The 24,788-nt window shown below is 35.8% G+C and overlaps 1 protein-coding gene across 1 annotated transcript; it reads left to right on the top strand.

The window, feature by feature from the left end:
* The first annotated feature begins 2 nt into the window (after positions 1 to 2).
* Positions 3 to 23,278, top strand: LOC107754947 (zinc finger and BTB domain-containing protein 47-like). The gene is made up of 7 exons (XM_016571593.1): positions 3 to 201; positions 5,754 to 5,856; positions 15,944 to 17,181; positions 18,789 to 18,936; positions 20,779 to 20,894; positions 21,632 to 21,819; positions 22,027 to 23,278. Exons 3-7 carry the CDS (start codon positions 16,006 to 16,008, stop codon positions 22,385 to 22,387), a joined length of 1,989 nt encoding a protein of 662 aa, XP_016427079.1. The 5' UTR covers positions 3 to 201; positions 5,754 to 5,856; positions 15,944 to 16,005; the 3' UTR covers positions 22,388 to 23,278.
* Positions 23,279 to 24,788: the final 1,510 nt, after the last annotated feature.

Raw genomic sequence — 24,788 nt, 5'->3', positions numbered from 1 at the left:
CACCAATTCCTACTGCAAAAGCAGCCTCTGCATTTTTGTCTGTCTGAATGCTGCTAGCACTGCGAAAAAAAAAATCAGTGAGGGGAAAGAAAACTGAAGAAATGTGAAAATCCAACGTACTATTACATGGCGAGCGGAAGTCCTGCGCAAATGGGAGTTATTCGCGGACTCCTTCGATGCTAGAGACCCCGGATCAAAATGGTACAGTAGACAACGACATTTTGATTATTTTATATCCATATTTTATCTCTTGTGTTTTTAAACGACTTAGCTAGGCCGATGAAACTTGCAATAGTTTGTCCCGGGACGTGTCTGAGTTTTGAATGTGTTAGATAATGTGATGTCGCCAATAAATTTGACCGCGAAATGAAGTTTGCAACTTGCACAGAACGCCGACAGCCACAGAAATTGGAAGGTTAACAAGAATGCAATGGCCACAACAGCTACATTGTTGCATTTAAAGAGTTAAATTCTCTCATATCAGTGTGGATAGGGATCACGTCGTGACTGGTGCATTTTGTGGACATTGATGCATGCAAAATTAAAAGCGAATTTAAATTTAAATTCTAAATATACTTTTGAAATTATAGACTTTGTTGCACAGGACGAGAACGAATTGATGTCACAACACTGTTAACTTCACATGCCCTTAAATTTGTCGATCCCCCATCCATAGAGTTCATATTTCAGTTGTGCAATAACTCTTGAGTCTCCAAATAAATGTTGAAGGCGTTACACATTTTTTTTTTTAGAGATACAGGAGCTTGGAAACATTATACTTTAAATGCCATGTAAATGATTTTATATTAATATAAACCATTTTCTAAAATGTAGGCATAGCCCAAAACAAAGATAAATAAATTAGATAGCAAATACTTATAGTTACACAACTAGCATTAGTATTATTAATAGTAATGATAATTATTAGTAATGTTGTAGTATAATGATTGTTTAATATTGTCAAAGCAAAAACAAAACTAAAATTAAAAAATGGTTCTACAGATTGGTTATCAAAGTTAAACTAAAATCTGCATTGTAAATATAATTAAAATGCTTAAATTTCTACAAAATACAAAGATAGAAGAAAGAAAGAAAAAACAAGCAGTCACCAATTAAAGTGTTCACACAGTCAACTACAAATATCAAGTAATTAAAAAAATAATTTCAGGAATTGCAAAAGCCATTGAAATAAAGAGAGGGAGAGAAATTTAAGAATATTTTTTCCTAGTATTTCATTGACTAGAAATTGCAACCTCTGTAAATCTTTTTTTTTTTTTTTTTTTAAATCCCACCTATACCCACCTATCACAAATGAATTAAAAAAAATTGTAGTCTCAGTGAACTCATACGTAGAAAAATAAAATGGGAAGAGAATGATAAAAGAGATGTTTTGTTTTGTTTTTGTTTTAGTGGTTTGTTTATACATCAAGTGCATGCTTGTTTATATTATTTCTTATTTGCAAATAAGAAAATCAATAAAAAAAATAAGTAAAAATCCTAAATTTAAAAAAAGAGATGTCTTACACTTGGGTGTATTTTGGTGTTGTTTTTTATTAGCATTGTAATATTCCATATCCTTCATAAACAGAGGGAGAGTATCACAAAAGTTGCGGGATGAAAGCAGTGTTGATTTTAGGAATGCTCAGTAAAAATAAAGCATGTGTATTGTAGTACGATGATGCTGTAATCCAGAGGCCTCTTCACATCTGGAAGCTGAGTTGATATCTGGGTCAGGTCACTACTTTAGTGCCACGACCCTGTCTTTTTGACCTCCAGTTGCTCGCTTGATTTTTTCACATGACCCTTAAAAAGTGTTGTTATTTTTTATTATTTATAGTGCATTTCCTCTTTGCCTGTAGTGGACCAAAAGTGCTTAAATATGCATAGCCTATTGTTGGTTGACATGTGAAATGAGTCAGAACCCAAAGAATTAATTACGCCCCCATTAATGCATTGTATATGAGAATCTAATCAATTTTAGACAATCACCGAAAGAATATCACTTGATGATAACATTAACCATTTTAATTTCCAAAATGCTCTGTAATAACAGAAACTTCAGCTGCATCTATTACACTTGGTGACTAGTTCCCATCGCTCAACTAGTTAAGCATTAGTGGTAAAAGCATGGTCAAGCAAGGTCATCATGTTTGAGATGCATACGGTTAAAATGCTCATACAAATGAATAAATGCATTGAATGCATGATGATTTCCTAACATGAACCTACATGAATTGGCCCTTTGTTAACTGTTCCTCATGAAAGCGCTATGAAAATTTGTGCTTTAGGAAGAGCTGAAATAGAACGACTCCTGCTAAACTCTGCAGTCTTGTCCTTTAGTGCTGCGGCCTGGAAAAAAGCATCATGCTGAGGGTTTTTATGTAACCATCTATTCAGGACATTCCTGCCCACCCTTGACTTTGAGGCTTCGTTGTCTCTCAGTGCTCTGCTGTTGGGGTCACTTAAATCCATGTGACAAGTGCTCCTCAAACGGCTCCCAGCATTCAACTCGAGTCTTGTTCTTATTATTATCAATGTTGAAAATAATTGTGCTGCTTAAAGAGATAGTTCACCCAAAAATGAAAATTCTGTGATCGTTAAGTCACCCTCATGTTGTTCCAAACCTGTATGACTTTCGTTATTTTGAAGAATGATAGTAGCCATTGACTTCCATAGTATAGATTAGAAATAATATTATGGAAGTCAATGGCTACCATCAACTGTTCGGTTAGCAACATTGTTCAAAATATCTTCTTTTGTGTAATTTTATCAAATCAGCATGAATTAAATGCTACTGCTAGTATGCAAATATGATGAATGTGTATGTATGCATTCTTCGAAGGATCCGTTTGCTAAATCTGTACAATTTAATCTTTATCAACACACATTACCTTCCTTCTCCTTTTCGGTTATGGAAAAGAGAAGACATTTATTTCCCTGTTTCACAGTTGTGTTTCTCCCGGTGTCTGTGTTGTTTGTCAGGTTCAGTTCCTCACATTGCTGCATACTTAGGTCAGAGTCTGTACATGGAGAGGAGTTGGCCCATGAGCAGAGTTAGCAGATCTGTGGCAGTTTGTGTTTGTGCTTTATGTGGCAGAGACATACCCAACTCCACAGGCTCTTCTCTTGGCCAGAAGTCCTGACTCAGCTCCTGCTCACATAGCTCAGGCTGAATTCTCCTGCCAGTCCTGCTCAGGCCTTGGTAACGTAGCAGATCACAGTCTACAACCTTGATTATTCAGTTCCCGCATTGGGTAGTTCAAACTCTGTTACAGCCGCATTTTGTGCTTGCTTGGCTGTATGAGAGAAGTTGCCGAATCTCGGGAAATCTGTAATTAACTTGTCAGGGTCAGATTTCAGCACTACATCTAAAGGATGTTGAAGTTGAAGTATTTCCTCAGCGACTGGCACGGATCAGCTTTAGGCATGACGAAGCGGATATCGTCCTCTTTTGGAAGGCCAAACAAAGTAGTTTCGCTTTCACAACGGAACACACAGCGCCTTCACGACATGGCGGCGGCGGCAACAACAATACTACAGCGAGAATAAAAGTTATGCCTTCTTTCTTTGCAGGAACATTTGGGCGGCGTTATGCAAATCTTCCCACATCGTGACGTAGACATGTGGGGGCGTGTTAGAACGAGCCGTTTTAGGTAGGCGTGGCTGACTCTTAACTTTTATAAAGAATATCTCTTTGGATTTGAGACTTTAGTCTTTGCAACTTTACAGATCTTCTTTATGCACCAAGAGCTTGTAACACTCCAAAGAGAAAGGAAAAATTGAAATCGCATCATATGACCCCTTTAATCAAAAATATGGCAAAAACGCTGTGAAATATTACAATTTAAAAAAAATACAAACTCAGGTTTCAGTGTCACATGACCCTTCAGAAATAATTCTAATATGCTGATATGGTAAGAAACATATTATTATTATTTTTTGAGGGGGTATAAAAATGTTGCTTTTTTTTTTTTTTTTACTAAAATTCTTATCGGAATCAAAAGACATTTAACTTTTTTTTATTCTTATTGTTCTCAATTATAACTCATTGAAATACAGTACTATAATATAATTTTGTACTATAGTTAGGGATGTAACGATTAACCGCGAGCCGGTTGAAAATCGATTAAAATATGTGACGATTCAAATCGGTTGAGATGCTAAACAAATCGCGATTCAATTAGGGGTAAGAGTTTATATGAATGTATATCTGAGGGGAACTTACTGTCTTTAGAAAAGTTTAGATGGTATTTTTTATTTTCATCTCGCCTCTGTATAATGCATATTAAAGGGTGGTTGCCTCTCATTTTAAATGGAAAGAGCACAGACGAAGCCTTAGTTTGTTTATATGAAGAGATGTCTTATTTGTGTTACTTATTTATTTGATTTGGTGCTTGTTTTAAAATTTCAATTTAGTTTTGTTATTTACATTATACTTAAATTTTGTTATTTAGCAAATCGAATCGTGAAATCAAAATCGTGAATCGAATCGTGAGTTGAGTGAATCGTTACATCCCTAACTATAGTAGAATAAATTACTGAAATATACACTACGTTTCAAAAGTTTTGGGTCAGTAAGTTTTTCAAAATATTTTGTAGTCTCTTCTGCTCACCCAGGCTAAATTTATTTAATCAAAAATATGGCAAAAAGTGTAACCCTGTGAAATATTACAATTTTTAAAAAAAACACACACAAACTCAGTTTTCAGTGTCACATGTCCCTTCAGAAATAATTCTATGTTGATATGGTAAGAAACATATTATTATCAGGATCCTTTGATGAATAGAAAATTCAATAGAACAGCATTTATTTGAAATATAAATCTTCTAACATTGTAAATGTCTCTGCTGCCACTTTTGATCAATTTAATGTGCTCTTGCTGAAAAACAATAATTTCTTTAAAAAACAATTAAACTGATCCCAAACTTTTGAATGGTAGTGGGATTCTATAAAATCAAAATTAAAGTCAAATTAAAGGCAGTACAACAAATATTGCCATGATGTATAAATCCTTTACTGTAAATAATCATTCATCATGACGTGTAATTATAAAATGTATTTTGTCAATACATTTTAATTACTTTTTGAGGGGTAAAATATGACTTTTGTATAGCTTTCATGAGATTGACCTGAGAAGTAAATCTCTCTCTTTCTCTCATTTTTTGCAAGAAAGATTAGGCCCCTGAGATTATAGTATTTTGCAAAGTTGTTTGCTGTTCCTTTTCATTGGAAATATACATTTTCAATTTTCTCCCGGCGCTGTGACGGTGATCTCACACGGCTTTGTTTGTGTCGCCAAATGGTTCTGGCTGTGGATATACTGTCTCTTTTACGAGAACCTGATTTCTCTCACCTTGTCAAGCACACTTTTTATTATTAGACGCAGCAGACACATGAGAGGTAAAATCCTTTGTTTGTTTGTCTGGCTCAATTTCATGCCCCGCTTGGCACATAATATTTCAAACTGCGATTCTGTTGCTCTTGGTTGCATTAACATATAGATGGAAATGGGAAGTCTTCTAAATATGTCTGCCTCAGTCGGCACAAAAGTGCAATGAGTCGTATACATTCCCATGTGGTTTGTAATAAAATAAATGTTGTACAACGGTTGCAGTATCCAAAGGTTATGAGAGATACTTAATGCATTAATGTTGCCATAAAATGATTTTCATTTAAGCTAAAACACTCCCAGCGTAGTCTTCCAATTTTCAGATTTATTGACTGATTTCTTGTGATTTTTTTAATCTCACAGCCGATGCCGATGAGGACTTCCCTGAGCAGCATTTGCTGGACGTACAGAAACTCTGCAGTAAACACCTGCTATCCTCCCTTGTTTTACTAAAACCATAGGAAAGGTGAGTGCTTCTGGCTTTCTTTGCTCCTCAGAAAAGAGCTTTAACTGGCTTCCAATCCGTTAATTAGCTGCTGAACCTGAAAACCAACTGACAGGGGAGCTCCATCCCTAATCACTTATTCTGATTGAACTTGGTAATTAGATGAAGGGATGGATGACATCCTCTTTCAACAATATTTTCTAACCTTAGGGAAATATTTCTTTGTCTAATTAATTTGTGTTAGAGTCAGTTTTCCACTAAATTTTCACTATTTAATTTTTTTTATTTTGGTTTTCAACATCAGTTAAGTTTTAGTTCTTTTTTATTTATTAATATTTTTTTGTAAAATGACTTTTAAGTTTATAATTCTTTCATTTATTTTTTTTATTAGTACTTTTATTTAGTTTTTATTTGGTTTGCCATTATAAACAACATTTTGGCTGGTTTATATACATGTCAATCACACACCCATTTCCTGTCTAACAAATATGCTGATAGTCAGAGGTCAGTCTTGAACTATGAATTAAATCAGACCATTCAGCATTGATTCAACATTTGAATACTAACATCATTTTCTCATTATTTCTGCTTTGTTTTTGTTCATATTTTTTGTAGGCTATCCATTTCAGATTAGTTTTTGATTTTTTGCAATTACCTCTTTTTATTTAAATAATTACTTAGTCTCATATACCTAATTCTATTAAGTAAACTTAATTTGTTTTCTATTGTTCAGGGGTCTGTAAGATTTATTATAAATGAATACTTCTATTCAGCAAGGACAAATTAAATTTGATCAAAAGTGACAAACTTTCACGCTGTTACAACAATAATTGTATTTCAAATAAATGCTGTTTTTGAATGTTCTGTTAATAAAAGAGTCCTGAAAAAAATGCATAACAATTTCCGTAAAAAATATTAAGCAGCTCAATTATTTTCAACATTGATAGAAAACAATTCTTGAGCAGCAAATCAGCACATTAGTATGATTTCTGCAGGATCATGTGACACCGCTGAACTCGCAGTGGATTACATTGTTTCTGAAGGGAATGCGCCCCCGATCTACATAAATGCGTCTATTTTTGCGCGAATCATTCATGATCCAGTTTCACCTACAGAAGAAGTGAGTATAAGGTTTTGTAATGAATCTTTGCAAATCGCCTTTCCTAATAATGTGCTAATTAGCAAGTTTCACGATGAATGCGGCTAAAGTAAACCGTCTCTCTGAGAGCAGCTCGGAAGAGAGGGGCGGGGTCAGCAGAGCTCATTAACATTTAAAGGAAAATGCTACAAAACGGCTTGCTCTGAAAAGAGCTGTTTTTGACAGGGTAAAAAAGGTGGTGTTTACACTACCATTGAGAAATTTTAACCAAACTATGTTACAGACTTTTCATTAAGACCCTAAAGAATCATATCAACTTGTGGAAAATGGGCATCCTATGACCCCTTTAAGACTGGATTGATGACTGCTGAAAATCCAGCTTTGCAATTACAGCATTAAATTACATTTTAAAATATATTCAAATAGACATCAGTTATTTTAAATTGTAATAATATTTCACTCACAGTATTACTGTTTTTACTGTATTTTTATCTTTGAAAAACATGACAATCTCAAACTTTTGAACAGATTGTGCCTATGCAATAAAGTCTTTGATTTACAAAACATGTAATTCAGAAAAACCTAGACACATAGTAATTATACATATTTCTACAACAAAGTTTATTTTCTGCTTATATATTTTTAAATACACCTCGCACTTGATTTGAAATGCCTTACATTTGTGAATTAAGGTTAAAACCCTAAAAACAAATGTGACAGACACAAATAAGAGTGAATTATATGTTTCTCTTATGGAGATGTACTGCACCCTCTGTTCTGGCTTTGCTTTGCCTGTGTTTAAAGCTCACATTATTCAGCACTAGACAGACAGCTGACCCGAGGAGCACCAAACAGCCCTGTTCCGTGAACTGGCATGTGTAATAGCAGGTGTTATAGTTCAGGAGGCTTTCTCAGTGAAAGTGATGCTGTGGTTTGTGGCAGCTCTCTGACAGTGTGTAATTATCAACTGTGCTGGCTAGTCTGAATGGGTGAGAAGATGGTATCTGTATCTAAGAGACCTTAAAGAGACAGTTCAGTCTAAAATGAAAGTTATGTCATGATTTGCTCAGTCCCATGTTGTTCCAGACTTGTGTTATTATCTTGCTTTCACTTATAAATTATGAACAGTTATCGGTCACCTCATCTGATCTTACTATACTTAACACAGAATTATTGCTTACTTTTACCTTTTTATTATATTTAATAAGGACTTTATTTATTATATTGGGAATCAAAAGTGTGGCCTTGCTAGCTCTCTTTCTGTCTTTCTCTCTGACACACACAGACCTGCTCATGTCTTGCTAATTTACAGCGTGCACACACATATGCTCACCCAGGCTGTAAGTCATTTTGGTATCTCAGTGTGGGCTGTAAGTGTTTGTCTGTCTCGCTCAAGGTCAGAACTGAATGTGTGTCCTGATTGGATCGGGGAGGGCATAGGCATTGAGCAGTACCACACGCATACACAGACACCCAGGGCATCTGTCTCATTTTTTCGGTCCTCTAAGGACAGCTCCATCACCTTGGAAAGTGGCTCTTCTGAGAGGGCGATTGGTACACAGGGGCTTCAAAAGTAGAAAATCTTCTCTGGAGTGGAAAGAAAAACTGAATCTTTTACGTCTGGTCCACTGAGGCTCTTTCCACCTCACAAATGCACACAGTTTCTTTGTCCTCTGGGAAATTACCATAGGCACTAACAGATTGACTCAAATAAGCCCAGTCTCTGCTCTGTTATTTCTTTGCTACGTCATGAGAATAATAGACCTGTGCAGAAGGGGTAGTCCATCCATTTTTATCTATCTACCTGTCTCTCAGTCTCACTGACTGTCTACAATGATAAAATAATAAAATTCTCTCTATATAATTTTCTCTCTATGATCTTTATAAAAAAATTTTTTTTAAAAAGGCAAAACAATAAAGCAGATTACTGCTTAAATGAAAAAAGTAAAAAAAAAATAAAAAAAAAGTTAAGTTTACTGTCAAGAAAATGAACTGTACTCATTTATTTTATATAAAATAAAACATTTTACAAAATATTTTGGAATCTATAATTGGAATCTAAAATTATCTATTGAATTGGAATCTAAAAACTATAAAATGAAAGGCAAATGTTCCAAATTTGAAGTAGGGCTGCACGATAAATCGCATGTGCCCACACAGCCCACACGTGATGGAGATTTACCGCTGCTTACAGAGCGGCTTTACTGACAAGATGCGCGTTAAATATCGCATGCGATTAGACAGACCTTGATTAGCTGCTTCAGGTGTGTTTGATTAGGGTTGGAGCTAAACTCTGCAGGACACCGGCCCTCCAGGACCGAGTTTGGGCACCCCTGGTCTACATAATATATGTAAAAAAATAAAAAATTATATATATATACATATACGTATAAGATGATATTTGATTTTACATTTTTAGTCAGTACTTATTTTATCTTTTTCTAGTCAATCTTGATGGAGGCATTAATAGCCAAATGGAAAATCATGTTGTAGTGATATCCTAATATCTTTTCAATGTTTAGGGGTAACGTACTCCCTCATGATTGGTGTCAGTGCTATAAAGTGAAGCATCAGCTTCAACTTTTCCCCCAGTGGTTTATCCCAGCGTTTACCCCTCACGTCACTAGCTCCGCCCTTGCGCCATAGCTCGTGACCGGAAGAGAAGATGAGTCGTTTTGAGGGGGAGGGGAGGTTAACGTTTTTGATTAAAGATTGCAAGGGCACATGAATTTAAAAAAAAATAATGAAGTGCATGGATAAATTATTTATAATAAACACTACAGTACTCCATTAAAATATAAGAATTTTCTTAAAAAATGCAAGGGCAAAAGAAATAAAAAAAAAATAATGAAGTGCATGGATAAATTATTTATAATAAACACTACAGTATTCCATTAAAAAATAAGAATTTTCAATTTTGATTTCATGGTGACTTTAAGCTTATTTTTTCTTCAGACCTTCTGTAACTCATTTCTGTTACTTCTTTCCAATACCAGATCCAGGCTTTCTTTAGTGCTCTATTGAAATGCAGGTCATTTCTAATTGTGCATATTGTCTTGGGCAGAAGGACTCCAGATGCCAAGTCATTGCTTGGCATTTGTGTATGATTGATGAGGAAACAGTGCCAGACAACAGCGCCTCTGCATTTTACAGCGCTGTGAAACTTCCCCTCGAGCTGGCAGCACAGGAAGTGGAGGAATCCAGAGGGCAGGAGGACAGCGATTAGTCTCTCGTCTCTTTAATAGCAGCCTGATTAGATTCCCATGATAATACTTGTTTTTCATTAATACAGAGTGGGCAACAGCCTCAAAGTTTAGTTGAAGGTCAAAAAGAGTCACTATTCTGTGCCATGGATGCACAGTTGCTAAAGATGTGTTCTGCTAGCAGGGTTAAAGAAATAAAATTGTCATATAGTCAGTTATTACTGTGTATATCAAAAAAGGAAATGTTTTGAAAGATGTTCACTCTGCACTTTTCAATAAAACATAATAAAAGCCCCAGAAGTTGCACTAATCATATTCACATTTGAACATCTTCAAATTTGGCACATCAGGATGAATGTCTTATAATTGAAGACGATGTGCTAAGTCTGAATATGCATAAGTATGAGAAGATTTTGAGTGAAGAACGACCTAAATTTAGGTCTGTTCCTCACATAAAGCTCACATATCTAAGTCATATCAACTGCTTTTTTGTCAGTTATGTTCTATAGGGAGTCTGCTTGGTGACTGATGACTTTTTCCAGTATTTTTGTACTCCTTGCAGAGAGAACATAAACCAATGTTCCCCTAGTTCAGATAGGATCCTATATTCACATCACTTTCAAATTGTCTCTCTCTATCACTCTGACTTTATTTTCCATAAAGTCTGCTCTAGTTTTATGCTGACTCAGGCTTTAGTGAGTGTCTGTTCAGATCAATGTTGAACAGTCGTTCTGAAGCTCCATCCTAGCCATGTCTTTGGCAGATTGAGGCTGGCGTGATGCCCGTTTGGGTTCTTGAGGGTGTCACTCAAGCCTCCCAACCCTGAGCTCTTGTTAGGACAATGCTGAAGGGGGAAAAGGATCGCTGAGTTGGCATTTCCATCGTTCAGTCTTCCGCCTGACAGCAACAGCCTTCCTCTCCTCACTTTCTGAGGTCTGTGGTAACAAGAGAAAGAAAAGCTAGCTCAAGTTACCAGTCTTTTCCGACACAGAAACGCTATTTTTGTCAAAAATGACTTTGTCATTAAATAATTTGAATAGAAATTAATAGTACTGTTTGTTTTCAGTCTTATCATTTCCAAGATAAAAATATAATGAGTTAATTCTGTATCGTTTAAAGTTCCTGTGGCTTGTTGCTGTGGTTTGTTGAGATTGTATTGCAGTATGACATCTTGGTGGGTTGCTGAAATTGTGAGCAATTCATCAAAAGTTGTTGAGTGTTTGGTCAGTGGTCTTCACAGTGGCTGCATTGTTACAGTGCTCAGTGTGAGATGATGTATTCATCACTCTGATTCTCACTGAAAACATCCAAAATAACCTACACTTATTGTGATGAGATGTTTTAAAATATGATTCCTGTTTTTATTCAGTCTGGGCTCATTGGAAAAATGTGTCCATGGCAACAGTTCTGCAAAATTGTTGCTTCTTGCATGTTTCACCACACTTTCAACGTAAAATGTTCAGTGAGTCGCACTAAAATTCAGTTTTTTTTAGTTCAGTTTTATTCAGATCTTCAAAAGTTTTATTAAATTGGTTGCTGTATGTATTATGCAGTTTGGAAATTAAAATGTCTGGTAAGCGGCACTAAAAGGAATATGTGCAATACTGTTGAAAATTTTGGGGCTGGTAAGATTTTTAAAATGATTCAAGGCTACATTTATTTGATTAAAAATAAAGTGAAAACCGCAATATTGTGAAAAAATATTACTATATTAATTACATTTTTTAAAGTATTTATATATGAATTAAAATAATTGTTAATAACTATTTTAATATATTTTAAAATGTAATTTATTCCTGTGATGCAAAGCTAAGATTTCAGCAGCCGTTACTTCTGTGTCACATGATTCAGAAATTATGCTAATATGCTGATTTGGTGCTCAAGAAACATTATTATTATAATACAGCTGAAAACAGAAGCTTAATATATTGGTGGAAACTGTGTTATTTTTTTTTCTTTGAATAGAAAACCGCATTTCTATCATGACAACTGTCTGAAGATTTTAGCATGGTGATGAATTCAATTCAATTAAAGTTTATTTGTATAGCGCTTTTTACGATACAAATCGTTGCAAAGCTTTACAGAAAATTAAGTTTCTACAATATTTAGTAGTAGCTTATCAGTGGTGACTGTCAGTTTATGTACATATGGCAGAAATGTACGGAAAATTTGGTAGTTCTGTATGTTGTTTCAGGGTTGGCATCATCTGAGGTCCTCTAAGAGGTTGGCATCATCTCTTCTCAGGTGTTCTGGATCCAGACTGAAGCTTGTGTAAATCCTAGTTACCCGTGGCAAAAACAGAGAAACAAATAGAGACATAATTAGCGTAGCTGCTGTTCCAATCAAGTAAAATTGATTTGTTTAACCCAAGCTAAAGAATAATAATGTGCATTTGATCAGATATAACTGCAGTACAAGATTATGAGATGCATTATTTGAATGCTTGGCCAAAGAGATGTGTCTTTAATCTAGATTTAAACAGAGAGAGTGTGTCTGAACCCCGAACGTTATCAGGAAGGCTATTCCAGAGTTTGGGAGCCAAATGCGAAAAAGCCTCTACCTCCTTTAGTGGACTTTGCTATCCTAGGTACTACCAAAAGTCCGGAGTTTTGCGACCTTAGGGAGGGATTGTAGCGTTGTAGAAGACTAGTTAGGTACGCAGATGGATATGACAATGTATTCGGTCTTAGCGGAATAGATCTGCTACGCTGCTGCTGCTGAATTGCTGCTGCTGTTGGTTATTGCTGTTGTTGTAGATTATTGCTGCTGCTGCTGCAAATCAAGTACAGGAACTTGCTGTTGCCAATACATACACTGATACGGTGCTGTTAGTATTTAAGACATACTGTTGCTGCACAAATAGCATATATAATAACTAGGGCTGCCCTCGACTAAGGATTTTTCAGGTCGACTAGTAGTCGTTCATTTGAAGCATTAGTCACCTTGCAACACAGTTTTTACGTACCTTACTGCACGTTTCGCCGCAGTTTCAAAGAGAAATGTCCACTGAGTGGCGCTAAAACATGGGTTCAATACGTGAACCCTGGCACGTTTTTATTACGTTGATATAGGTATGTATTGCCACCGCTCTGCTCTCTGCTGCCTGTCACTGTGGTGAACGTCCTCGGCCACGTGCATACCAGCCGGCCTAGCCAGCAGCCCTGAGTCACCTCTTATTACGTGAAAGCAGTACGAGTTTCTGCGCTACAATGAGTTCAGCTTTATGAACCAGAATGAGGAGCATTACACTACCCATGTTGCTGGTAATAACATGTCTGTTTAACAAGGTTTTGGCAAAGGTCTTGTAGGAGTGTTAGTGAGCTGGCAAACTACTGTGAGACTGTTGAGTGCGATCATAGGTTGGTCTGTGATCAGCAGTAAGTTCAAAAGTAAGACTTTTGATGCACTCTTTTTTTTAATTGAAATTTTATTGATGCCAGTGAACAAGATTTCATCTTGACGTCTAGTCTCAATTTTCAAACAGAGAGAGCAAATGAATGTGCTTCCAGTTTGTATATTTACCTAAATTGCTTGAAACTACTGAAGACAATATTGTTGTCGTTTATATACATTCACATCAGTTCATTTTGTCTCGTTTTATTCCACAGATGTAGTAGAGTGACAGAAAATTCTTGAGGAGAGAGAGAGAGAGAGAGGACAACATGCACTAAGTGCACACTCACTAACTGCTGTGCGACAGCTCAAACCAATTTAATGTCTTTCAGAAATGTTTCATGTTGCCAGTTTTGAATTTGATACAGCTGACTAGGTATTGTTTTGGAAAAACAACCCCTTACCGCTTTTCAATTATTCCTGGTGGCGCTAAAGTATTTATTTATCCAAATGAACTGCATGAAAGCTTCTGAACTAGGTTTGGTGACTTGTGTTTTCAGTTTAGCAGTAGGGTTTTGCTCTTTCCCAATGATAATCCACCTCTGAATATAAAAAAAAACATCACAAAATATTCCAGAGGAAAGCATGCATATGGAATTACATCAGTCAATCATATCTAATCTGATTACAATATATTTCCAGGTTTAAATGCTTTCTTAAAATGTGTTGTCTTGCAAAAGGCAATACATAAATGTCAGTTTGATGCAACCAGCAGTTTTCCAGAATAATTTTAGACATTTGTGCATGGTCACAGTGAGTACATATGAGGATGGACATGACTGTGTTTTAAATGCTGTTAATTCTGTGTAATTTTGGGTGATATTTAACAAGATCAGTTGGCTTCTGAAACTTATCCTGTTTACGGAGATAAAAAGTAAGACTGTTAATTCTGCTTGTTGTTAGTCACATAAAAGTCAGCGTAACCAATCCATGTAATTGTTTGGAGAGTCTGATATTTACTCTCTCCTTGCTCTCTTTAATTGTTTACTGGCCAGTGTTTTGTCTTATGCATAATGATAACTCAGAGAGACAGGATGCAGGAGGAGCAAGTTAATGGTTAACGCACAGCTCTGAATATCAATGTGATTTTTACATGCTTCTCTTTCTGTCCTCTCACTTGGTTTGTCCTTTTCTCTTTTCGCTTGCTACCTCTCCCTCTGTCCCATTCATTTTCCTCTTTGGAGTTTTTAAAGAGATGCTGTCCAGATCGAAACCTTGTCCTTCCTGATCTAAAATAAGCCAACCTTGGGAGCAGAAGGGGAGGGCATAGCAGCATGCTCCAGTAGCTTCTGCCTTTCTCGCTCTCAGATGGGCATTGTTTGATATTGTTTTCAAGGCTGCTGTGAATAAAATAAACGTCTATGCAGAAAAGTATTATTATGTTTTCTGATGGTTTGTGTCAACCTTTATATAGTGTTACTTTAATATTAGTTATTTCTAGGGGGGGTGTTATAGCTAAACATGTGTTTTTCTCTTATTTTTAACTATAAATTATATATACACCAATATATTGCTCTGAAATGGCTTTAAAGAATAATTTCAAATCGGACGAAACATAATTTGAACCAAACCACATTTTTGACAAGTAGATACCAAATATCAAACCAAGTACAAACAAAATGTTTAATGTAGCAAATACAATACAGAAAACAGTAGTTTAAACAACCTAGTTAACAATAAACAAGCATATTTTCCATAGTTTTTGAATAATGAAGACAAGGAATTTAATAATTTATACTTATATTTACCAATATAACCAATTATAATAAGCAGCAATATTTTCCTGTATTTTTACTTATGTGAAACCTTAAAGATTTAGTGAACATTAGCCATTGTTGTTATTGCTATTAAAAATGTAAATAAATGCGTTAATTGAAATAAAACTGAAATAAAATAAAAATATCGACAAACTTACTTTAAAAATAAAAAACTAAAATTTGCACCAAAAAAAACCTAATAAAAATGACAAAAGCACATAGCAAAATTACTAAAACTTAAACTAAATTTTGAAAAGAAAACTGAAAATATAAAAATAAAACGAATTCAAAATATTAATAAATATTATAATAGTATGTAAATAATATGACATTGACAGTTTTGTAGTGGTGACTGGTGACACAAATTAACCATTGAATCAGATATATGAGTTCAATCCAGTAAATCAGACTGTTAATGGGCAAATAAAACCACATTAAAATAGTTATTATGTCGTATTATTGCAACATACACAATTTTTCTTGTTGCATTTACAGCCTTGCAAGTGCTTCATTGTAGAAATGCAAATCTAGTTAACAGCTAAAATGTTTATTCTTGTTCTGTTTTCAAAGTGGATATACATAATTGGTCTGTTAATTTGTAAATTTGCTAATGAATTGTAAAATGAATACATATTTTCTCCTGTCTTATCTCACAGTGGAGAGGAGTGCTGCTGAGTTCTTTCTGCTGGAGGATGCAGCGCTGCACTTTACTCGTTTAATGGACAGGCATCTCTACCAGCCTCACTTGTGCGACGTGGACCTCTTGCTGGTTTCCTCCCACAAGGAAGTGCTGGGTGACCACATCCCCTACTTCCAGGCCCTCCTCTCCCAGAGTCAACCGCTGCACTGCATAAACCTGGCCTTTCAGTTGCTAAGTATCCAAATCCTCAACATCATCTATATCTCCATCTTCGGAGTCCTACAAGTGGCAATTGTGCTCCAGATGAGTTCCTGCCACAAGCTACTTGGGTCCAATGAGATGGCAGACACAGACGGGCAGGGTACTGCCTCGTCCAATCAGATGTACAAGATGAAGGAGCTTGAGAAGATGTACACACAACAAGGAAATGGTACATTCTCATTGCTTGACAGTGGGGTCAGTAGGGAAGTTACGCAGACACATTCATCTAGCGTCCACTCCAGCCCTCAAGCCAAACACTTCTACAAAAAAGATGACAGTGGAGGGGGAGTGGCTAGCGGAGGAGGGCGGGGCTTATGCACAATGGAGGGAGGAGCTAGTCTAAATGAAGCGGGATCCCAGGATAGTTCTGTCTCCTTTAACAGAGAGCAGATTATCGTGGAGGTCAACCTCAATAACCAGACTTTGAATGTTTCTAAAGGGTCCGATGGCAAGGGCGTCACCTCAAGTACCTCATCCTTCCTCGTTCACCGTCACGCCAATCTTCCCAGTGCGGTGGAGGGTAAGGAACAAGACGATAATGAAGATGTTGGTGAGGATGAAGAAGAAGAGTATGAACACAGAAAGGAAGGGATGGAAAATTGCAGCGATGACGAGGACGATGAGGATGAAGAAGAGAATGATCTCGACATTCCAGAAACAGGACGCACTAGCGTGGAAAGACGGCGTGCCACGAGAATACCAACAGACGCCATCGGCATGAGACAGACGCTAATTGACTCTACACTAGGGGAGGGGAGGAAGAGGAAGAGGAGTAAAGAGCGGGAGAGTCTGGGGCAGAAGGTGAAGCTGGAAGAAAAGCAGCACTTTTCTTGCAAGAAGTGCCCTCGTATTTTTAACAACCGCTGGTACTTGGAGAAGCACATGAACGTCACCCACAACCGCATGCAGATCTGCAATAAATGCGGCAAGCGCTTTTTACTGGAGAGCGAGTTGCTGCTACACCATCAGACAAACTGTGAGAAAAACATACAGGTACACACTGGTCTGCAGGCACAAGGTCAATCTATAAGGCTGATTTCACACAGGCCTTTGGAGCAAAGTCAGGGATTAGTTCGTTTGCTTGGTGATTGATTCAAAATAATACAATAAAAAGAGAGACATGCATGGATAACAGAAGGTAGCAACAATTTAATTGGACCCAGCCGTCAAAACTGAGTGTGAAAATAGTCTAAATTAAACACAAATCTCTTAAGTAGGCCCACACAAAATCTGTGCCCACAGAACTGGGACATTCATTATTTGCAAAGTTATAATTCGTAATGAAATTAACCAATAAAATTATACTTTTGATGCCAATCAAGGTTATTATAGTTAGATTAAACTGAAACTACAATTAAAACCATTATGAAACATTATGTAACCGAAATTAAATAAAATATATTAAAAACTAATTTCAGCTAGTTGCCAATAAAACTATAAAAAAATGTAAGAATTTTAATTAAAAATTTATTTTAAAAAAATATATGGACTATATATAACAATATACAAAAAGACAGAAACAAAAAAAATTATTAAACTTTTAAATAAAATTAAAATAAAAACTGGTTCAAAATATTAATATATAATTATAACTAATAATATTGAATATATATTTATTACTAATACTATTCAGCTTTTTAAAACCCTTTTATTCAGCCAGGATGCATTGTATTTGTCAAAAAGAACATTTGTAATGTTATGAAAGATTTATGGTTTAAATAATCGCTGTTCTTTTGAACTTAAGAATATCAAAAAAATCTCACAGCCAACAAACATTTGAACAGTACAGTATATATTTTTGTAATTTAGTAGCATTGGTTATTATCACATATATCTGTAAATATTGGATGTTTCATTTGCCATTTCCTCTCTTTGTAGCTGTAGACCATCATTTAATGTTCACTTCACGTTAATCTTAAAAAACACTGTTAAATGTAATTTTTTGCATATTTTAAATTGAATCCAAATTCACCTGTAGTCTTTAAAATGATTCATTTTCATTAATTTTTATTTAATTTAGACAACATTTTTAGATTTAAAAATGCATCGGTTAGTGGTCAGAATATGAAAATAATAATAAACTTGTCGATTTCTCGGGGCACCGGTTTTCATCTTATAAAAATAGTATAGACCTTTAGCTACTTAAAGCACGTTTTGCCATGTTTAAAGTTGGATTATGTGTATTCTCTTCTGGTATTCTGCTATGAGTGCATATTGCAGAGCAGAATGATAGACCAGAGATTTGGGATGATATATTTGCACAAACTGTATTAGGGTGTGGAGAACAGCAGGTCTGCGAGGCCATTTCCATTTCCACTTCCAACTCCAACTAGGTCTAAACCATCCAACACTCATTTGTCTCTGCTGTATGAAGCACTTACAGGGAATTCAGTGTAATTAAGGCAATTGTGCTGTTGTGCTTAATTTGATATAAATGAATTTTAAGTTAGAGGTGCCATTTGCAATATTCATTCTTTATTTAGCTTACGCAGTTCTCAGTGCTCTCTCTGAATGATAAAATCCTGTTGTGTTTTCCATTGACCCCAAAGGAAGAGCAGTTTAGTCTAATGCCATTCATTCGGATTCTCTGATCTTTGTAGTGCGTGACTTGTGGAAAAGCCTTTAAGAAGCTGTGGTCTTTACACGAACACAACAAGATTGTCCACGGATATGCTGAGAAGAAGTTCTCTTGTGAAATCTGTGAAAAGAAGTTCTACACCATGGCACATGTCCGGAAACACATGGTTGGTGAGTACTGGGTCATGTTGTCATTATTTACTCACTTTTATGTCTTTCCAAACATGTATGGCTTGCTCCTCGAAGTAACACAAAAAGGGATTTTTTTTTAAAGAATATTCTAGACATTCTTTTTCAGTGTCATGAAAGTGATTAAAGGAGTAGTTCACCCCAAAATGAAAACTTTGCTGAAAATGTACTCACCCTCAGGTCATCCAACATGTAGATAAGTTTGTTTCTTCATCAGAACAGATTTGCATAAATTTAGCCTTACATCACTTGCTCACCAATGGACCAGTGAATGGGTGCCGTCAGAATGAGATTCCAAACAGCTGATAAAAACATCACAATAATCCACAAGTAATCCACACGACTCCAGTCCGTCAATTAACATCATATGAAACAAAAAGGTGCATGTTTGTAATAAATTCAATATTAAGACATTTTTTACTTCAAACCATAATATTGCTTTCTCCAGTGAGAAAATCTTCTCTTCTGAATCAGGAGAGACATATGCAGAGATCAAGCAATGTTTACAAGCACAAACAGTCTCAAAAATTCTAAACGAATACGTTGGTGGATGTTGATGCGAGAGGAAAACAGGGGAATTTTTCACTGGAGGAAGCGTTATTATGAATTATGGACTTGTGGACTTTGGCCAAAAGCGACAGTTTAAAGTCAAAACAACTTAAAGATGGATTTGTTTATTACAAACACACAGGTTTTCACTTCACAAGTTGTTAATTGATGGGCTGGATTCATGTGGATTATTGTGATGTTTTTATCAGCTGTTTTTTTGGACTCTCATTCTGACGGCACCCATTCACTTCAGAGGATCCATTGGTGAACAAATGAGGCAATATTAAATTTCTCCAAATCTGTTCTGATGAAGAAACAAACTCATCTACATTTTGGATGGCCTAAAGGTACATTTTTACTTTTGGATGAATTATTACTTTAAGATTTTAAATGACAAAAATGGCTTACATAGATTTTTGTGAGAAAAAGAATAAAATTTGAATAATTATTCACTGAATGAATCACTCTTTTGAGTCGGATCTTTACAATGAATGAGTTTATCTAGTTCATAAAACCCGTATGAATGAACTGTCTCAACTCAATCTTCTCCTTTGCAGGCAACAGGCCACACCTTTAAACTTTATCCTCATCCACATTGTGCATTACATTAACAAATGAACTCATGGATCCACTTTTAACATCAAAGAATACCACCGCCTGTCACAGCTAGGTGGCAGTCAAAATGCTGCAAAATACAGCAGCTCTGTCATATGCACAAAGACATATTGTTGTGTAAATTAACCTTCAGGCAGATGTAATACAGCGCACCCTGGCCCTCATACTGTACGGTACTTTCATCTCCTGAAGCTTGATCTTCCCAGAGCTTGGTCCAACACAATAGTGAAATACCCAGCTCTGTTTTGATCAGTGGAAAAGAGCCGCTGTGACCTTGCTTTACCATCCAGAACAGACTGAGCCGAGGACAGAGTCTGTATTGTTTAATCTGCCCAGAGAGCCGAGAGGAAATATCTTATCTAGAAATGCTTCCTTATACCACAACCCACTCAGTTGTCCGCAGGGCAACAAGTTACGCTTACTCATCTGACACTGACAACTGAGTATGTGCAGTAATAATGTAGTGTCGTATTATACACTAAACCGTGTCAAGCTAACGCTCTTGCTATCCTTAAAATGAACACTGAGGCATGTGATTAAGATGTAAAATTAAGTTTTAATACATTTTATTATCTCTTAATTGTTACTATGAAAGCATTCTGAGGCAAACAATATGATGTAATTTTTAAAACATGAATTTTGTTTGTTATTTTCTCGCAGCTCACACTAAGGACATGCCGTTCACTTGTGAAACGTGTGGGAAATCCTTCAAACGCAGCATGTCTCTTAAAGTGCACTCTCTTCAACACTCTGGAGAAAAGCCCTTCAAGTGTGAGGTGAGTTCAGTCATGCGGATTATCAGTCGTAGGCCTTAGTGATTCAGGTATTGCATTTTGTGTCTTTTTCTCAGAAAAAGTTTCCCTTCAGTTCACAAAAGTATCTTATCAGAGTAAAAGTCTCATATGTTTACAAAGGCTGCATTTATTTGATCAAAAATACAGTAAAAACAGTAATATTGTCAAATATTATTAGAATTTAAGCCATTTATAACCAATTTTTTCTATTATATATTTAGCAATGTAATCTATTCCTCTGATGGCAAAGCTGAAATTTTATCAGCCGTTACTCCAGTCTTCAGTGTCACATGATCCTTCAGAAATAATTCTAATATGCTGATTTGCTTGTTGTGCTGCTTAACTTTTTGTGTGTGTGGAAAACAGAATACATTTATTTTTCTGTATTTTTTTAAGAATAGATTAGAACAACATTATTTGAAATAGATATCGTTTGTAACATTATAAATGACTTTACTGTCAATCAATTTAATGTATTCTTGCTGAATAAAATTAATTTCTTTGAAAATATAAATCTTCCTGTCCCCATATTTTGGAACATGTTACACTAACATCTGCCTAGAAAGTGACCAAATTGTCCAATATTTATTGTTTTATCATTTCTAACTTTGTGAAATGTTGTTATGCCAAATTCAATTAGATTTAGTACCAAGACTTGGCAGAGGAACACAGATGTAAATTATAATCTACTTTATCTGATGCTGTTGCTCATGTTGTAGAACTGCAGTGAAAGATTCCAGTACAAATACCAGCTGAGGTCACATATGAGCATCCATATCGGACACAAGCAGTTCATGTGCCAGTGGTGTGGGAAAGACTTCAACATGAAGCAGTACTTCGATGAGCACATGAAGACCCACACTGGTGAGAATCACCACTTTGGTGCCCATCATAATCAAAATATGACAATTTTTATTATAAAAATAGGATATAATAATAAATTAATATAAATATAATAAATATTTATTATTATAATATTATTTACTTGTAGTTAATATTTAATTATTTTTAAATAAATCTAATATAATATTATTATAATAATTAATGAATACTAATAATTAATAATGATAAATAATTAAATATTTTTTCTACTAATCGTGTATCATTAAAAAAATAGCCGGCCCAACATGAAACGGCACCGCCGCACTCACACTGGCGAGAAGCCGTACCCCTGTGGCGTCTGCGGACAGCGTTTCCGCTTCTCCAACATGCTCAAAGCCCACAAGGAGAAGTGCTTCCAGGTCAGCAACCCCATGGTATCTGATTCCACCAACCTTGTGGACCTGGACCCTACGTCAACTGATATGGACACGCCGGCCAATCAGTTACCCAGCCACCCTGTAACCCCTTCCGGTGAGGCGTCCAGTCTCCACCAGGTCAAGTCGCTCTCGTTACCCTTCGTTCACTCTATTGTAGGTCTTCCATCTCCCCCGGGCCTGTTTTCCACTGAAAGGGTTAACTCCGGTAACAACTAGTTTTGAATATAAGGTTGAAGTTATTTGGATTGTTTCTTGTCTGACACCCAAAGCTAGCAGTAGCTCCCCATGAGCTTTTTGATTCACATCCAATGTGAATCACTCTCATAGGGGTTTCCAAACATGCCGAATGAGGTCTAAGACTTCCAGCGGGTGTTTGAACAGTGTGTGACACTGAATATTCCTTTCAAACTGTGCAAATTTTCACTTATCTTATTCTCATAGAGATATTTTATATACTGTTCAAATAAGCTTCTCGTATTACAGAAAGAAAACAAATGTTCTCATTATTTTTGTTGTTGTTTAATGCATTTTTTGTGAGCTACAGGATTAGCATTTAGTATCGCATTTCCGCATTTCACATGCTCTTGCCATAGACTTTAACGCTTTGCCAGTTTAGTCTAACAGGTTGAGGTTCTCATTAGCTGCCGTATGAAATATAGATACGCACTGAACTCACAGCAGAGGGCGCTGTGGGACATGAGCATTGCGAAGTTTCGGAGCAGCTCTTCAGCCAATAAACATGTAGCAGCTGTGTCCCTCTGCCATAACCAAATCCAGATGTATTGCAGTAACCAAATCCTGATAGCTTATATGTTCTTACTGAATATGAAATGTATAATCACTCCAGCACCTTATTTTTAATCGTAGATGTATTTATATTGTCCTGTCTTCTTCGTATCCTGAAAGTTTAAAGTTTTGCCACCTTTGTTCTTCTGCATGTTTGCAGAGGTTTGTTTTTTGAAGCGTCTGTGCAGGGCACAGGTGGGACGAATGGTTTGTGTCAAAGGTTATATGTAGCAGAGGCACTTGAGAATAATCAATGTTTGATGCTTGCTTAAAGGAGTACTTCACCCAAAAATGAAAATTTGCTGAGAATTTACTCACAATCAGGCCATCCAAGATGTAGATGATTTGGTTTTGGAGAAATTTAGCTTTACATCACTTGCTCACCAGTGGGTTCTCTGCAGTGAATGGGTGCCATCAATCCAAACAGCTGGTTAAAAACATCACAGTAATCCACAAGTAATCCACATGATTGCAGTCCATTAGTTAACGCCCTCTGAAGTGTAAACTGTGCGTTTGTAAAAAAGAAATCCATCATTAAAGCTTTTTAACTTTTAAATTGTTGCTTCTGGCCAAAATACCAGTCCATAATCCATAATAATACTTCCCCCAGTGAAAAGGTCCATCCCCTGTTGTCCTCACACACTAAATCCAACAACATATTTGTTTAGACCTCTTTTGGACTGTTTTAACTTGATCTGTGCATATTTCTCTCCTGATTCAGGTGAGATGGCGTTTTCGCTGGAGATATTAATGTTAAGCATAGAGGACTCATATTTTAGCCAGACAAAAACTATTTGAAGTTAAAAAATCTCTTAATGAATTTGTTTCTTACAACTATGCAGCTTTTCGCTTTACAAGACATTTTTATCAGCTGTTTGGAGTCTCATTCTGACAGCACCCATTCACTGCAGAGGATCCACTGGTGAGCAAGGGACGAAATCCAAAATTTCTTCAAATCTGTTCAGATGAAGAAACAAACTCATTTGCTTCCTGGATGGCCTGTGGCTGTGTAAATGTTTTGCAAATTTAAATTTTTTTGTGAACCGCTTTTTAAAGAAACTTATTATTTTCAGAAAATCCCAAAGAAGGATGTTTCACTTTTTTTTCATTCTCTCTGTATTATTTTAAAATTTCCAGAGCACTTTACTCTCAGTGTTGGCCATATGTGTAATGGCAAAATCTGAAAGGCCTAAACCACTTGTGAAGAAATGAGTGTGAAAAGGAGTGTTTTTTATTTGCACGGAGGCTATATCAATTCTGGATGAACACCAGGGTGTGTTTGGTTCAAAAATATTTTTGTGTTGAATGTCTGAAATGCTTTTTGGTACATCGAGCAGGTTTATCAGCTTTTTTTTTTTACATCAATTTATCAGTCATCATTAATGCTTTCACTTATTTTTTCCACTATTATATCACTATTTTCACACTATTTTATGATGGTTTTGAATGAAAGACAGCCTGAATAACTTGTGGAAAATGGTTACTTGTGGAAAATTGATTAGCTAAATGATGAAAATCATGTTTTTGTTTTGTGCCCTAAAAATGTAATTATGTAGCAAACTATTAGACTGGCCTTTTGGGACTCATGTACACTGTAAGATGGTCCTGTTAAGAGGCCACATAGAATATAAAAAGAGTTTATAGAAAATTTGTAAAAAAAAAGAAACAAAATCCTTACCCAATGTCAGAGGATTATATAGGCAAAATATAGTTAAAGAAAACTCTCTAACAACTCTAGGAGCAGTAAAATGTAGTACTATAATAGGTACTGTATTATCCAATATATATATATTTAAATAAATAAATATATATATATATATATATATATATA

The sequence above is a fragment of the Sinocyclocheilus rhinocerous genome, unplaced genomic scaffold (assembly GCF_001515625.1).
Source record: "Sinocyclocheilus rhinocerous isolate Xijiao unplaced genomic scaffold, SAMN03320098_v1.1 scaffold1103, whole genome shotgun sequence".
NCBI classification, from domain to species: Eukaryota; Metazoa; Chordata; class Actinopteri; order Cypriniformes; family Cyprinidae; genus Sinocyclocheilus; species Sinocyclocheilus rhinocerous.
Note: the sequence above shows the minus strand (reverse complement) of the source record. Positions and strands in the feature narration are given on the sequence as shown.

Bases quoted from the DNA above. Each gene is read 5' to 3' on its own strand.
- LOC107754947 (XM_016571593.1), top strand. From the start codon at position 16,006: ATGGACAGGCATCTCTACCAGCCTCACTTGTGCGACGTGGACCTCTTG. The intron at 17,182-18,788 runs GTACACACTGGT...TGATCTTTGTAG, and splicing joins ACTGTGAGAAAAACATACAG to TGCGTGACTTGTGGAAAAGC. The intron at 18,937-20,778 runs GTGAGTACTGGG...ATTTTCTCGCAG, and splicing joins TGTCCGGAAACACATGGTTG to CTCACACTAAGGACATGCCG.